Below are 14,929 nucleotides of genomic sequence, written 5' to 3' on the forward strand. Positions count from 1 at the left end.
GTCTGTAGACATCCTGCACGTTGTCTGTAGACGCCCTGCACGTTGTCTGTAGGCGCCATTGATGTTGTCTGTAGACGTCCTGCACGTTGTCTGTAGGCGCCATTGATGTTGTCTGTAGACGTCCTGCACGTTGTCTGTAGGCGCCATTGATGTTGTCTGTAGACGTCCTGCACGTTGTCTGTAGGCGGTCTTGATGTTGTCTGTAGACGGTCTTGACGTCTGTAGGCGGTCTTGATGTTGTCTGTAGACGGTCTTGATGTTGTCTGTAGACGTCCTGCACGTTGTCTGTAGACGGTCTTGATGTTGTCTGTAGACGGTCTTGACGTTGTCTGTAGACGTCCTGCACGTTGTCTGTAGACGGTCTTGATGTTGTCTGTAGACGGTCCTGCACGTTGTCTGTAGACGTCCTGCACGTTGTCTGTAGACGTCCTGCACGTTGTCTGTAGACGGTCTCGACGTTGTCTGTAGACGGTCTCGACGTTGTCTGTAGACGTCCTGTACGTTGTCTGTAGACGGTCTCGACGTTGTCTGTAGACGTCCTGTACGTTGTCTGTAGACGGTCTCGACGTTGTCTGTAGACGTCCTGTACGTTGTCTGTAGACGGTCTCGACGTTGTCTGTAGACGTCCTGTACGTTGTCTGTAGACGTCCTGTACGTTGTCTGTAGACGTCCTGTACGTTGTCTGTAGACGGTCTCGACGTTGTCTGTAGACGTCCTGTACGTTGTCTGTAGACGGTCTCGACGTTGTCTGTAGACGGTCTCGACGTTGTCTGTAGACGTCCTGTACGTTGTCTGTAGACGGTCTCGACGTTGTCTGTAGACGGTCTTGATGTTGTCTGTAGACGTCCTGTATGTTGTCTGTAGACGGTCTTGATGTTGTCTGTAGACGTCCTGTATGTTGTCTGTAGACGGTCTTGATGTTGTCTGTAGACGGTCTCGATGTTGTCTGTAGACACCATTGATGTATGTAGATGTCCTGTATGTTGTCTGTAGACACCATTGATGTTGTATGTAGACGTCCTGTATGTTGTCTGTAGATGCCCTTGACGTTTAGTGTAGACGCCAGTGGTGGGCACAGCTAACCAAAAAGGGTCAGAGCGTCTCAAACGCATTTCTCCTGTCATGACTGGACTGAGATTACCCATAATGCACTGGACACAGCATGTCCACACTAAAACCTTCAAAATTAGTGCATTACTTTAAAACTAAAACCTATATCTGATATTTTCACTTTATAAAACTTCAGACGTGACGTTAATTTAAATAACTTGTCCGAAATTAGTTTGGTTAAAATATTAACCATAAGTTAAAACTGTATGCCTCTGGTTGACCTGGGTGATATTGCCAGCAAACTAGTATGGGGTTAAAAGAAATTAGGTTTTTTTTTTTTCTTTTCTCTGTGAGCAGTTCTCATTTCTCTGTAGAAGATAGAGCAGTTACTTCTGAAACTAGCTTTCCTCTGTTTGCAGAAGATAGAACCCATCTACTATACTCAAATCTTTGATGTCAGGCTTTATAAATGTTAGTGGTCTAAAAATTATCGGACCAAAATTTATCGGAAGATAATTAGTCCGCTGATGGTTTTCAAAATTATCTGAAAAGCTAATTCGATAATTAGCTTAGATAATTAGCAGTTAGCGGATTAGCGGAACTGTGCCCACCACTGGTAGATGCCCTTTACATTGTCTGTAGACACTCTTGGTGTTGTCTGTAGATGCTTTTGACGCTGTCTGTAGACGCCCTTTTTAGGTTTACCAAATGTGAAATTCAGCCACAGGATCACAGTCTGTGACATTCACAACAAGTCAAAAAACAAATGCAGAAAATTTCCGTTTTACGTGTCACTAACCAAAAACGTGTGTTTGTGCGCGGTGCTGGTTTTTCAGTCTCTAAAGTGAGTCAGACTGTCTGTCCCCCTCCAGGTCTGGAGATGGCCTGGTTGGTCCGACCACCAGAGACTGTGAAGAGCGGCCACATGTTCAGTGTCACGTACTCTGTAAAGGCTCGGGGCTCCTTCTACCAGTGGGCTGTTGACAACCACGTCTTCACACACAGGTTGGCACCTCTGGGTACTGGGATCTGTACAGGAGTCTGTTCTGGGGTCTGTACTAGGCTCCGTACTAGGGTTTGTACTAGGCTCTGTGCTGGTCTCTGTACTAGGCTCTGTGCTGGTTTCTGTACTGGGCTCTGTATTGGTTTCTGTACTGGGCTCTTCACTGGTTTCTGTACAGGGGTTTGTACTGGTTTCTGTACAGGGGTTTGTACTGGTTTCTGTACAGGGGTTTGTACTGGTTTCTGTACTGCGCTCTGTACTGGGCTCTGTGCTGGTTTCTGTACTGGGCTCTGTGCTGGTTTCTGTACTGGGCTCTGTGCTGGTTTCTGTACTGGGCTCTGTGCTGGTTTCTGCACTGGGCTCTGTGCTGGTTTCTGCACTGGGCTCTGTGCTGGTTTCTGTGCTGGGATTTGTGCTGGTTTCTGTACAGGGCTCTGTGCTGGTTTCTTTACTGGGCTCTGTCCTGGTTTCTGTACTGGGATTTGTGCTGGTTTCTGTAATGGGCTCTGTACTGGTTTCTGTACTAGGCTTTGTGCTGGTTTCTGTACTAGGCTCTGTGCTGGTTTCTGTACAGGGATTTGTGCTGGTTTCTGTACTGGGCTCTGTCCTGGTTTCTGTACAGGGATTTGTGCTGGTTTCTGTACTGGGGTTTGTACTGGTTTCTGTACTGGGCTCTGTACTGGTATTTATGCTGGTTTCTGTACTGGGCTCTGTGCTGGTTTCTGTACTGGGCTCTGTATTGGTTTCTGTACTGGGCTCTGTACTGGTTTCTGGACTAGGCTCTGTACTGGTTTCTGGACTAGGCTCTGTCCTGGTTTCTGTACAGGGATTTGTGCTGGTTTCTGTACTGGGGTTTGTACTGGTTTCTGTACTGGGCTCTGTCCTGGTTTCTGTACAGGGATTTGTGCTGGTTTCTGTACTGGGGTTTGTACTGGTTTCTGTCCTGGTTTCTGTACAGGGATTTGTGCTGGTTTCTGTACTGGGCTCTGTCCTGGTTTCTGTACTGGGGTTTGTGCTGGTTTCTGTACTGGGCTCTGTCCTGGTTTCTGTACTGGGCTCTGTCCTGGTTTCTGTACTGGGCTCTGTACTGGTTTCTGTACTGGGCTCTGTACTGGTTTCTGTACTGGGCTCTGTACTGGTTTCTGTACTGGGGTTTGTGCTGGTTTCTGTACTGGTTTCTGTACTGGGCTTTGTTATTATTTCGTAGGGCCTGTGGTTGGTATGTTGGTATGGGGTGTTCGGGTTGTAGCACATATTTGATTTTCCTTTAATGTATTTTTTGAAATGATGTACTTGTCTCTTGTTGGAAAAAAAACAAGACGGGTGGTAGCCAAGTGGTTACTGCACTGGATATTAGCGGGGAAGGTTCCCGGTTCAAAACCCACCCATGCCACATTTCTCCATGTAATGTGGAGTTGCGCCAGGAAGGACATCCTGTGTAAAACTTGCCAAATCAACATGCAGATCTACTCTGGATCTGCTGTGGTGACCCGAGTGGAAAAACAAGGAAACAGCCGAAGGGACTTAATAAATGTAAAAGAAAAAAAAAAAGGATTAATTTCATGAGTAATTTTGAGACCTGGTTATATTTTAAATATTACATTTGTTGGCTCAGAAGTGAGAAATCTGGTAACTGTTGCTGTTCCTGACCATTATAAACCAAAGGCTTGATCTTGCAGTCCTACTTCTACTTCCATAACACACTGCGAGCTAACTGAGTTAGCATTACTTGCTGGTTTTAGCCCATTTACTGCACTGAATCCAGCGCTCTCCTCTAACTCCTGACCACCGTGTGGTTGGTTCTGGTTCCTCCTGGTCCTTCTGGTTTACTTGGGTTCTATCTGTGTAGCTCCAACCCTGAAGAGGCTCAAGAGTTCTGCGAACTTCAGGAATGTCCTGCCAACTGGAAAGATGCTAACACTGAAAACTGCTGTATTCATCATGCGAACATCCACTCCTGTCCTTTGGGATACATGGTACCTCCAGAACGTTAACTAAAGTACCGCCAGTTCCTGTTTTGGTCTTCAGGACTAAATGTGTCCTCTTGTTTTCCCTCTCTGTCAGACTGCAGAAAGCATCTGTGGTCCATGGATCCCTGATGATGGCAAAATCTTCACACACACCATCTCCACTTCCGGCAAGATGAGTCAGACCAACTGGACCTCCAAAGTAACATCTCCATCATCCAGGAACACATAAAAAGATCTGTGCTTTATGATGTCACTCAGCTCTGTTCAGTGGCCTAGTCCTGTGCTTTGATGTCCACTGGCTTGTTCCTCATACTGTGGTGCTGTGTTGCAGGTGGTTCTGGTCCATCCAGGTCTCACCTCACTCATCGCTCACATACGCGTTGGTCTTATGCAGGCCGCTCTGGAGGCTAAGAGCACCGTGTTGCCCGCTGTTGGTACGTACTCAGTACTTCCTGCCAGCTTGGCGCTGCTGGACTCTGTTCCCACATTTCATACACAGGAACTGTTTTAGTTCCTGAACTGTTGTTAGTCCCGACAGATAACACAGGAGCTACTGAGGCTTTCGTAGGGCCCTGTCCCACTGGCGTTTAGGAGGATTTGCGTATGGATTGCGCACAGAATTGGCTCATATTCGTTTAACATCCACAATATGCATGAAACATGCTTGTATGAGTCGGCCGACACCTGCACACGTCTGCAATTATCCGCAGAGGCACGTTTTCCGTTGCCAAGATTTTTGAGCTGCACAAAATTTTGGCTGTGGATGACATCCTCCTTACATACTCCACACATACTCAATACATACACAAACATACTCACTCTATGCGCTGTATATTCACCGTCATCTGCTGATATCCACAACTGACAGGGATTTGCGGCTTGGCAGCGGACTGGGACAGTGTGTAAAACAGATATTTTGCGTGCCCATCATGTCCACATCACAAACCTAAATAAGTTTTAGCGACTGCATACAGATTGGCCACGAATAAAGCGTTTTTATTACGTCTGCTTGGCATCTGATTTACGGCGGATGCAAATCAGACACGCTGTGTTCACAGCTGGACACCGTTCTTTGTTCTACCAGCTGCCACGCGCTCTGCGCTGGATGCTGCCTATATAAAATAATTATTTCGTGGCAGATTAATCATTTTATTCTGCAAATTGCCTGTTGAAAACGGCTCTAATCACCCATGTGCATGAACGGCTAACAAGCTGCAGAAAGCATTTTGAGCCGTCTAAAAAGGTAATTATTTGACTTGTTTACATTGTCAAGGCTTGATAAAACAGTTGCGTGTTTTTTCCTTCTTGTCTGCAGCTGTTACAGTATTTACTCCTGTGTTTATAACAGATTTAACTTCTTGTTATAATCGTTGAGACGAGCTGCGCTCTGATGTGATCTGCTGACGTCACCACTCGCTCTGTTCACTGCTTCTTTACTCCAGTCAACTTGTCCAAGTCCAGCAAATGCTCCAGAGCCTGTATTGTTGGTGTGAATAGTGATGCCGAAAGGAGTGAGTGCGCTTCTTTTATGACAGATGCCGTGCACACACAACACGTGCGCGATGCATTCATAATACACCCGTAATACTGCCGTGATAATTGCAATGCGTTGGATCTGTTTCCTCACTTACATGAGTTATATAACTGTGATTGTTCATCATATATTCACTATATATTATTAATATATCCATAATTCATACTGGGACATTTGTCATTTTTGGCCATTTTTGTTGCAGATGACAACGAACGCCCGTAATTTGTGTACTCAATTCATGTGCAATTAATCCTCTCCCCAGTGGGACAGGGTCCTAACAGCTGTGAACATTACAAAACAGAAGGTCCCATCATGAGCAGCTACTCAGCAGCTAAAGACTGAGCCTGTGCTGTCGAAGTCAGAGACTGTGAGGCTAGAAAGTCAGCGCAATGGCAGCAAAGCACCGCTGATGTCATAAGGCCGCACCTCCTGTTCATACACTTTACCATAGAAACGCAAAGCTGTTGGTCGATCAGATCGAAATTTGTCTTCCAGCTGGAAAAGATGCTAATGCAGGGAATGACTGCAGTCATCACACTAGCGTCCACGTGTGCTCTGAGTTATTAAGATTGTCACTTATTGTGACTGGACATTCATAAACCCAAAATATTATTCCAGAAGAACTTTATTAAATATTGTGTTTTAAAAACGATTTAGTTGTTGCTGATTTTGTCCACCGGAGGGCAGCACTGTGTTTCTGGTTTCATTCAGGAATTCAAAACCTTTTAAGTTTATGTTTTATTGCAGTATGCGGTGATGGTGACTGTGAGGAGGCGGAGCTTTGTTCCACCTGTCCAGCCGACTGTGGAGACTGTCCTCTGACTTCATGGAACAAGTTGGCCATCGGCCTGCCGCTCAGCTCGCTGTGTCTCTGCATCATTCTGGCCGTTGTGGTGAGACAAACGCAACACCTGGGACTCCTTCTGTTTACAAAGAAACACTGACGCTGTGACAGTAAATCTGCTTTGTGGGTCTGAAGTGGCTGCGGTACCAGAAACAGAAGCTGCTGTGGGACGAGAGCTGGATCATTGACTTCACGCTCCTAAAACAAGGTACTGCCTTCAATCTGGATCAGACCAGGAGCTGCTCTGATCCTCATCCCAGTTTGGGAGCTGGATCAAACCAGCAGGTTCACTTTGACACATTCCAATGAGACTTGGTTAAGCTCCTTGTGTGTAAAAAGGTTTGAAACCCGTTTGAAGTGGGCTGGATCTGTAAGTTTTGGATTGGCTGGAACAGGAAGTGAGGCTGTTGTCTGTCTGTAGACCATGAAGCCGGTTGGACCACCAGCAGCATCGTGAGTGTTCTGGCGGCGCACAGCGACGGTAACACCAGCGGTGTGACAGCTCTCGGGTCCTACGCCGGACAAGCAGGAAGCAGAAAAACACCTTTTACCAGCACCGGCATCTAGTACATCCACCCACCCACTTCCTGTTTGTCTTTAAAATGCCTGATTAACATAAACGCTTCATGTTTGTTTGTCCAAATCCTTCTGTAGTGATGGGCAGATGGTGGCCATCAAGAGGATCCAAACAAAGACCTTCTGCCTCTCCAAAACCATCAGACAGGAAGTCAAACAAGTCAGGTAACCCACAGCTCAGGCTCCGCCCCCACAGAGAGGGTCCTCAGGAGGTGGGACTAAAAACCCAACCAGGGTCTATCCTTCCATTTAACCTGGTTTGGCTCTATGTGACACTGAGTGGATCAGTGGGTGTCGGGTCTCTGAGGATCCAGAACCTGATCTGGAACCCTTTCTGTGTGTCTTCAGGGAACTCGACCACCCAAATCTCTGTAAGTTTGTTGGCGGCTGTGTGGAGGTGCCAAACGTTGCCATAGTGACGGAGTACTGCCCCAAAGGAAGCCTGAATGATGTCCTCCTGAACGAGGAGGTGCCACTGAACTGGGGTTTCAGGTAAACACAAGCCACCACTTGTTTGTGGTCATTTTTCACCAACACGAGTCTCGTCGCCACTCTCTCCAGGTTTTCCTTTGCGATGGACATCGCCAGAGGGATGGCGTACCTCCACCAGCACAGGGTCTGCCATGGCCGCCTCACATCACTCAACTGCGTGCTGGATGACCGCTGGGTGTGTAAGATCACCGGTAAGCTCGCCGCCGCCGCTGCGTGTCTCTGAGCAGCTCGTTTCCTTGTTCTTCTTACTTCTTGACATTTCTGAAGACTTTCTTCGCCGTAAACATTACTTTGTCTGATAATCTCTTTGGAATATTGTTAGAGATGATTCCTTTTTGACATATTAGTAATTGTTTTCCCAGCATGCCTCTGGGCAAAGCTTATGTTTGAATTGATAAGGACGCTGCTCATGTGACCTGATGGTAACGCTGTGGTCGGCTTTTGTCCAATCAGACTACGGCCTGAGGATCTATTGCACGGATGATGGGATGGAGCCTCTGTCCACCTATCAGCAGCGGCTGATGGCGGTCTACCTCCCACCCGAGTTCCAAAGTTGTAACGTGGAGCCGACGCTGGCGGGCGACGTGTTCAGGTAGAACGTGCGCACACAGATCCAGGCTGTAGAAAGACTCCGGCTGACTGTTCTGTTGTGTTTCCAGTTACTCCATCATTCTGCTCGAGATCGCCACCCGCAGCGACCCCGCCCCCGTAAGCCCAGCCCTGGTTGGTCCACTTTGTTTCTTTGTCTTTGTATTTGTGACGGGCTTCCCTCTGCACAGGTGGAAGAGTCCAGTCTGGAATGTTCCTGGTGTCCTCCTCTGCCAGAACTGATCTCCAGCAGAGCAGACAGCACATGTCCCTGTCCCGCCGACTACGTGGAGGTGAGCGCGCACGGTGGGAGGGGGCAGGGGACGGAGTCAGCAAAGATTCAACATCAACGCCCACGAATGTCAAACTTTGAATGTCCCTAAACTCATCAACTTGGAAGTTTTCCACAAACTTTGACCTTGAAGTTGGTTGTTTTTATCTCAGAATTTGAAAACTTAAGTTTTACTCTGTAATTGAGACTTTGCCTCTCTTTGATCGTCTTTAGAGACTAGAAAGTTTTAGTTTTAATAAAGTCAATTTGACTTCAGTTAATAGCATAAATTTTATATCAAGGTTTTATACATTTTGATTAAATTTGAGATGTTAAGTTATTAAAAAATGGAAATCTGTCCGCTAAACTACCATACTTGCAAAAGCTAAAAACATTAGTGTACAACCTAATATATTTTTAATACACATAAGTCTAAATTTTATGAACAGATTTAATAAATTGCAAAATCTGCATTCAATGACATCACAGATCCTCAGACATCGAATAGAAACTGTAGAAATTGTGTGTGTGTGTGTAAATCACTATTTTTAATATTTAATGAGTTTGTGAGCCGCTGCAGTTTTGTGTTGTTTCTAATAATATTGTAACTTTTTTCTTTTTCTTTTTTTTAGTAATGTGGATGAACTGTTTCCTGTTGTCTTTTCTGCAGCTGATCCGGCGATGTCGTTCTCATAACCCCGCCCACCGACCCACCTTTGAACAAATTAGGAAATTTGTGCATCGCATCAACCCGGTGAAAGTCAGCCCTGTGGACATGATGATGAACCTGGTAAACCCCCACACTCCACTTCTACCACACTGTCTGATTTTTGACAGAAATAAAATAAAAACCTCTCAAATCAAATGTCAGGGTAAATAATTTACTTTTTTTTTTCCTCATTTTTAGCACCTTAATCTTAAAACTATTTCAAAGTGAAATAAAAAAAAAGATCAGATTCTGGACTTTAATCTGTATGCTAAATGGGCGGAGCTAAAGATTAGTGATGTAAGTTTTCAGGTCAAAGGCCATTCTGTTAGCTTACATTATTAGTGTTAGCTGACAAATTATTTTTTGACGGTCTTATTTTCAGGCTTGCTACAAGATAAACGTGCTAGCTGTCTTGTCAACCTGCTGCATGAGTTAGGCTAGGCTAGTTGGATTGGATTAGCAAGTGCGGTAATTTTTTTTGAAGAGGTTCAACCCCGAACCAACGTCATTGGTCAGTTGTTAGCGCCAACCGTGAGAAGTGGGAACAGGATTTCCTGAATCACTGCTAGCTAACATGATGATGATGAAATGCTATCTGTCCAATCAGCAGGATCACGGTGGCTTGTGAATTGTTTGCAACTGTTGGGGAAATTGTGCCACCGCTATCTGTGTTGCAGATGGAGAAGTACAGCAAACACCTGGAGGTGCTGGTGGCCGAGCGGACTCAGGACCTGACCCTGGAGAAACAAAAGACTGACCGGCTGCTTTACAGTACGAGATACTAGACACGCCCAGAAAAGCACAAACAAACAAAAAGTCACCTTTAATCTCAGCACTGTGGAAATATACATACATGCATCTTCAACTGCTTATCCAGGTTCGGGTCGCGGGGGCAACAGCTCCAGCAGGGGACCCTTTCCCAGGCCACATTGACCACCTCTGAATGGGGGATCCCGAGGCACCTCCCTAGGGAGGTGTTTCTCCTCCCTAGGGAGGTGCCCAGGAGGCATCCTTAACAGATGCCCGAACCACCTCAGCTGGCTCCTTTCAACGTGAAGGAGCAGCGACTCTACTCGGAGCTCCCTATGGATGACCAAACGTCTCACTCTATCCCTAATGGAGACACCAGCCACCCTCCTGAGGAAGCCCATTTCGGCCGCTTGTACCTGCAATGTAGTTCTTTCAGTCATGACCCAACCCTCATGATCATAGGTGAGAGTAGGAACAAAGACTGACCAATAGATCAAGAGCTTCACCTTTTGGCTCAGCTCCCTTTTTGTCACAACAGTATAGTAGAGCAAATGCAACACTGCCCCTGCTGCACCGATTCTCCGGCCAATCTCACGCTCCAGTGTCCCCTCACTTGTGAACAAGGTACTTGAACTCCTTCACTTGGGCCAAGACTGCATTCCCTACCTGGAGTAGGCAATCCATCGGTTTCCTGCTGAGAACCATGGCCTCAGATTTAGAGGTGCTGATCCTCATCCCAGCCACTTCACACTCAGCTGTGAACCGATCCAGTGAGTCACAGGACCACATCATCTGCAAAAAGCAGTGATGAGACCCTGAGCCCACCAAACCAGAAACCCTCCTCCTCCCGATTATGCTTCAATATCCTGTCCATGAATATGACAAACAGGATTGATGACAAGGTGCAGCCCTGGCAGAGGCCAACCCCCACCAGAAACGAGTCCGACTTACTGCCGAGCACCTGAACACAGCTCTCACTTTGTGAGTACAGAGATCGGATGGCCCTGAGAGGGACCCCCTCACTCCATACTCCCACAGTATCTCCAGGGGTACCTGATCATACCCCTTATTCAAGTCCACAAACACATGGGCAAACTCCCAGGACCCCTCCAGGATCCATGAGAGTGAAGAGTTGGTCGGTTGTTCCACGACCAGGACAGAACCCACATTGTTCCTCTTCAATCAGAGGTTTGACTATCAGCCAAACCCTCCTTTCCAGCACCCAGTAGACTTTACCAGGGAGGCTGAGTAGTGTGATGCCCCTGTAGTTGGCACACTCTCTGGTCTGTGGAAGTAAAAATAGAACGCAAAGCTAAAATACCCTCAGCTGTATGACCAAGAAGTCAGTGAAAGAGTGTGTAGAAAGAATATGACCTTTTGACCCCTTAGAATAGGTCAAGGTTCACCATCTTTGAACTTGTCCAAGGTCTGTGTCTCAAGAATCTTCCCTGTGAATTTGAAGAATCTGGCATAAGAGGACTGGACTTACGCTGAGCACAGACGGACAGACTGCTGGCTGCAGTGGTGAAAGTGGACGATGGAGGGAAAAAAAAAAAAAAAAAAAACCCTGAAGATTTTTGGCAAGGTCCGAAGGCTCTGGTAGGGGTTCTGGGGATTCTCCTCCAGGAAAATGTAAAATCTCAGAAGCATTCTGGGGTATTTTCAGGTCTATTTCTCAGTTCCCTTTTCTTGTTTATTTTATTTTAGTCAGAAAAAGCATATTTTCCCATGTTGGCGATGACTGAACTGTGATCCACAGTCTGTCAGATGGATCAGAACACGGTGTGATTACTGCTCCATAAAAACCACAGATTCCTGTTGGACTGTTCCTGTTCTCTCAACATTTATCTCAGCATTGGACTTCAGCCATTTGTACTTTTAGAACAGCTGATAGTAACTTAAAATAAATTAAAATAAAATCTGATGCAAGTAAAGCTGCACCTCCTCTTCATTAAGTCACCAATAGAAAGTTTGGTGCTCAGAACACTGATTTGGCTTTAAACTCAATTCTTATTTATTTCTTTAAATGATTTTTCCATCCAGTGCTGACAGCAGTGTTTCTGGGAAACTCACAACTTCAGTGTCGTGCAAAACAACACACAAACGTTTTTCACATCAATATAGGACTTCCACAAGCGTGTTAAATATTGATCATAGTTTAATTCACATTGATATTTCACATCCATGGACCAGAAGAAATCATAAAATGCAGATTTAGAAGGTCAACATATCATGTTTCCATGGAGACAGTTTGAAGTCAATTCATCCCAAACACAGAGTTTGATTTGTGTGAAATAACTTGACAAAGAACTCCGTCAAAAACATAAGATAATAAGATCAAAGACTTACTGGGGTGTTAATGTTTCTGTATAAATGATTATTAATAAAAGTCCGCCGGCATTTTGGTCCTTTTGGTCAAACCAGGACTATTTGAATTTATTCCTGATTAACTTTAAACCGTCTCCCTTCAACAGAACAACGTTTTGTCATGACGCAGAGCTCATTTTTAAAATCTGTAACGGCGTCTCTGATTGGCAGCTGTGTGGTCGGGCGGCAGCGGCTCGTTACATTCATCCTTCAGTCTGGGATCAGGGCATGAAAACCTGAGACTTAACGTCCACTGTGACGTTTCATCAGAGATGTTTCTGAACCATTTTACAAACACAAACATCATGAGGAGTGAAGACAGACCACCAACTGAATCTGATGTGGGCCAGGAAAACAAAAATAACCTGGAAACATTCATCATGGAAGTAAAACCCAGATTCTGCGCATTCCTAGAACACTGCCATCAGTGTGACTGCAGAGTTTGTTTTTTTTCTGGTTTAGTGAATTTCTCCCACTGTGTAGTGACGCCTTGCATGGCAGCACCCTGACATCAGTGTGTGAGTGTGTCTGTGTGAATGTAAGGCGTCATTGTAAAGCGCTTTGAGCTTCTGCTGCAGATAGGAAAGTACTCTGTACATGCAGTCTGTTTACTGTGGTGTGTGTTCCAGGTATGCTCCCGAAGCAGGTCGCCGACGACCTCCGGCACGGGAAACCGCTACAGGCTCAGAGCTACGTCAGCGCCACAGTCTTCTTCAGGTAGGACTCCTGTCTGCACATCTTATAACTGACAGGAGCGTTCCTCACAGCGTCCACTTTGGCGTGTTCGCAGTGACATCGTGGGATTCACGCAGCTGTCCAGCAGCAGCACGCCCTATCAGGTCGTGGACTTCCTCAACAAGCTCTACACCACCTTCGATGACATCATCGACAACTACGACGTCTATAAAGTGGAAACAATCGGTGACGCTTGTGAGTCCACCAATGAAAATAATTATGTTTTTAAATTAATTTAACCTGAAAACTGGAAATTCCTTAAATTTATTTCACTTTACAGATTTTGGTCTTTGGTCAGACAGTTTGCCAGGTTTCTTTTGTGACATCATATGAAGAACTGGCCATGCTGTGATGTTATAACCTTTTAGACTAGGATGTGCACTTTATGATCATAGTCAGTTTTAAAGTGGAAAGATTAGCACCCCTACAGGATCTATGAACACATTTCAGGAGAAAAAGTGAAAAATGTGCCGTTTGTCATGTGACGCTCTGTGAACGGCGGTGGCGTGTGCAGACATGGTGGTGTCTGGCGTTCCCCGGGAGAACGGGATCCTCCACGCCTCTCAGATTGCCAGCATGGCTCTGGACCTGGTGGGGATCTGTCACACCTTCAGGATTCCCCACAAACCCAACATGCAGCTGCAGATCCGAGCAGGAATCCACTCAGGTACACGCCTACGCTCTGGGATAGGCTGATGTGGTGATGGGGCGGGGCTGCATGATGAAGCTTTATGACATACACACATCACCTGTTTCACTGCCACGTAAACTTTAGTCACTGCTAGTGCCTCTCATCTGGCTACAAGTTGTCGCTTAGTGACGTGTTCTCCATGACTCCGCCTTCAGGTCCGGTGGTTGCCGGGGTGGTGGGGACGAAGATGCCTCGTTACTGCCTGTTTGGCGATACGGTGAACACGGCGTCCAGGATGGAGTCCACCAGTCTGGGTAACGCTGGTGCCTCCTGCAGGACGTCTGAGGTCAAGAAGATGAAATCTGCTTCACACTGACATCTTGTGTTCGCAGCGCTGAAGATCCAGTGCAGCTCCGGTGCCTTCTACCTGCTGGAGGAGATCGGAGGCTACGTGCTGACATGCAGAGGAACGCTGCAGGTCAAGGTGAGGCACCGGGGCCTCCAGGAGGTGGGCCCAAGTGGGAGCCGCACACTAACCGTGTAACTGTGTAACAGGGGAAAGGAGACATGGTGACCTACTGGCTGGATAGCAAAAAGACGGGCATGATGGCCAAACCCGTAACCACAGAGACGGAGGGAGAGCAGGACTCGTCCATACCAGGGTGTCTGGACCCGGATCCACAAGCATCCAAAGACTACAAATAACAATATTTGTGCCCTGGATCTGTGTCTCAGTGATATTTGGTAGATCTGTAGCTTTCCTAAAAAATAATCAATGATGATCACATCTTCAGACCAGCTGTGGACCTGGAACCTTGGAACTGGACTTCAGTGGCAGAGCAGAGAATGAGGAGAAGACCAGGACCAGACACGTTCCCACTCATGTCATGTGGCTCCGGTGAACAGGAACTCTTCTGTCAGTCTAATGTCTGGTGTCTGTTCTAATGTCTGGTGTCTGTTCTAATGTCTGGTGTCTGCTCTAATGTCTGGTGTCTGCTCTAATGTCTGGTGTCTGCCTGTCTGTTCTAATGTCTGGTGTCTGCCTGTCTGTTCTAATGTCTGGTGTCTGCCTGTCTGTTCTAATGTCTGTCTGTCTGTTCTAATGTCTGGTGTCTGTTCTAATGTCTGTCTGCCTGTTCTAATGTCTGGTGTCTGCCGTCTGCCTGTCTGTTCTAATGTCTGGTGTCTGTTCTAATGTCTGGTGTCTGTTCTAATGTCTGTCTGCCTGTTCTAATGTCTGTCTGCCTGTTCTAATGTCTGGTGTCTGCCGTCTACCTGTCTGTTCTAATGTCTGGTGTCTGTTCTAATGTCTGGTGTCTGTTCTAATGTCTGTCTGCCTGTTCTAATGTCTGTCTGCCTGTTCTAATGTCTGGTGTCTGTTCTAATGTCTGTCTGCCTGTTCTAATGTC

The 14,929-nt window shown here is 46.4% G+C and overlaps 2 protein-coding genes across 2 annotated transcripts in view; both read left to right on the plus strand.

The window, feature by feature from the left end:
* LOC117505198 (gastrula zinc finger protein XlCGF52.1-like) overlaps nucleotides 1–4,748 on the plus strand; it is a 25,090-nt gene extending 20,342 nt beyond the window's left edge. Inside the window, exon 3 of the transcript XR_004559045.1 lies at nucleotides 4,736–4,748. The gene's annotated coding sequence lies outside the window, so the exon portion shown is untranslated. The remainder of the gene's footprint in view (nucleotides 1–4,735) is intronic.
* Nucleotides 1–14,533, plus strand: part of LOC117504784 (atrial natriuretic peptide receptor 1-like) — a 17,419-nt gene extending 2,886 nt beyond the window's left edge. The window contains exons 3-23 of the mRNA XM_034164280.1: nucleotides 1,923–2,055; nucleotides 3,903–4,029; nucleotides 4,118–4,222; nucleotides 4,355–4,457; nucleotides 6,305–6,450; nucleotides 6,537–6,609; nucleotides 6,823–6,967; nucleotides 7,056–7,142; nucleotides 7,326–7,469; nucleotides 7,539–7,660; nucleotides 7,923–8,061; nucleotides 8,129–8,177; nucleotides 8,249–8,350; nucleotides 8,999–9,118; nucleotides 9,715–9,808; nucleotides 12,784–12,871; nucleotides 12,945–13,084; nucleotides 13,404–13,556; nucleotides 13,736–13,834; nucleotides 13,913–14,004; nucleotides 14,076–14,533. Of these exons, the coding sequence (XP_034020171.1) occupies nucleotides 1,923–2,055; nucleotides 3,903–4,029; nucleotides 4,118–4,222; nucleotides 4,355–4,457; nucleotides 6,305–6,450; nucleotides 6,537–6,609; nucleotides 6,823–6,967; nucleotides 7,056–7,142; nucleotides 7,326–7,469; nucleotides 7,539–7,660; nucleotides 7,923–8,061; nucleotides 8,129–8,177; nucleotides 8,249–8,350; nucleotides 8,999–9,118; nucleotides 9,715–9,808; nucleotides 12,784–12,871; nucleotides 12,945–13,084; nucleotides 13,404–13,556; nucleotides 13,736–13,834; nucleotides 13,913–14,004; nucleotides 14,076–14,225 (2,411 nt within the window). The 3' untranslated portion in view covers nucleotides 14,226–14,533. The remainder of the gene's footprint in view (nucleotides 1–1,922; nucleotides 2,056–3,902; nucleotides 4,030–4,117; nucleotides 4,223–4,354; nucleotides 4,458–6,304; nucleotides 6,451–6,536; nucleotides 6,610–6,822; nucleotides 6,968–7,055; nucleotides 7,143–7,325; nucleotides 7,470–7,538; nucleotides 7,661–7,922; nucleotides 8,062–8,128; nucleotides 8,178–8,248; nucleotides 8,351–8,998; nucleotides 9,119–9,714; nucleotides 9,809–12,783; nucleotides 12,872–12,944; nucleotides 13,085–13,403; nucleotides 13,557–13,735; nucleotides 13,835–13,912; nucleotides 14,005–14,075) is intronic.
* Nucleotides 14,534–14,929: the final 396 nt, after the last annotated feature.

Source organism: Thalassophryne amazonica, chromosome 23, assembly GCF_902500255.1.
Source record: "Thalassophryne amazonica chromosome 23, fThaAma1.1, whole genome shotgun sequence".
NCBI classification, from domain to species: Eukaryota; Metazoa; Chordata; class Actinopteri; order Batrachoidiformes; family Batrachoididae; genus Thalassophryne; species Thalassophryne amazonica.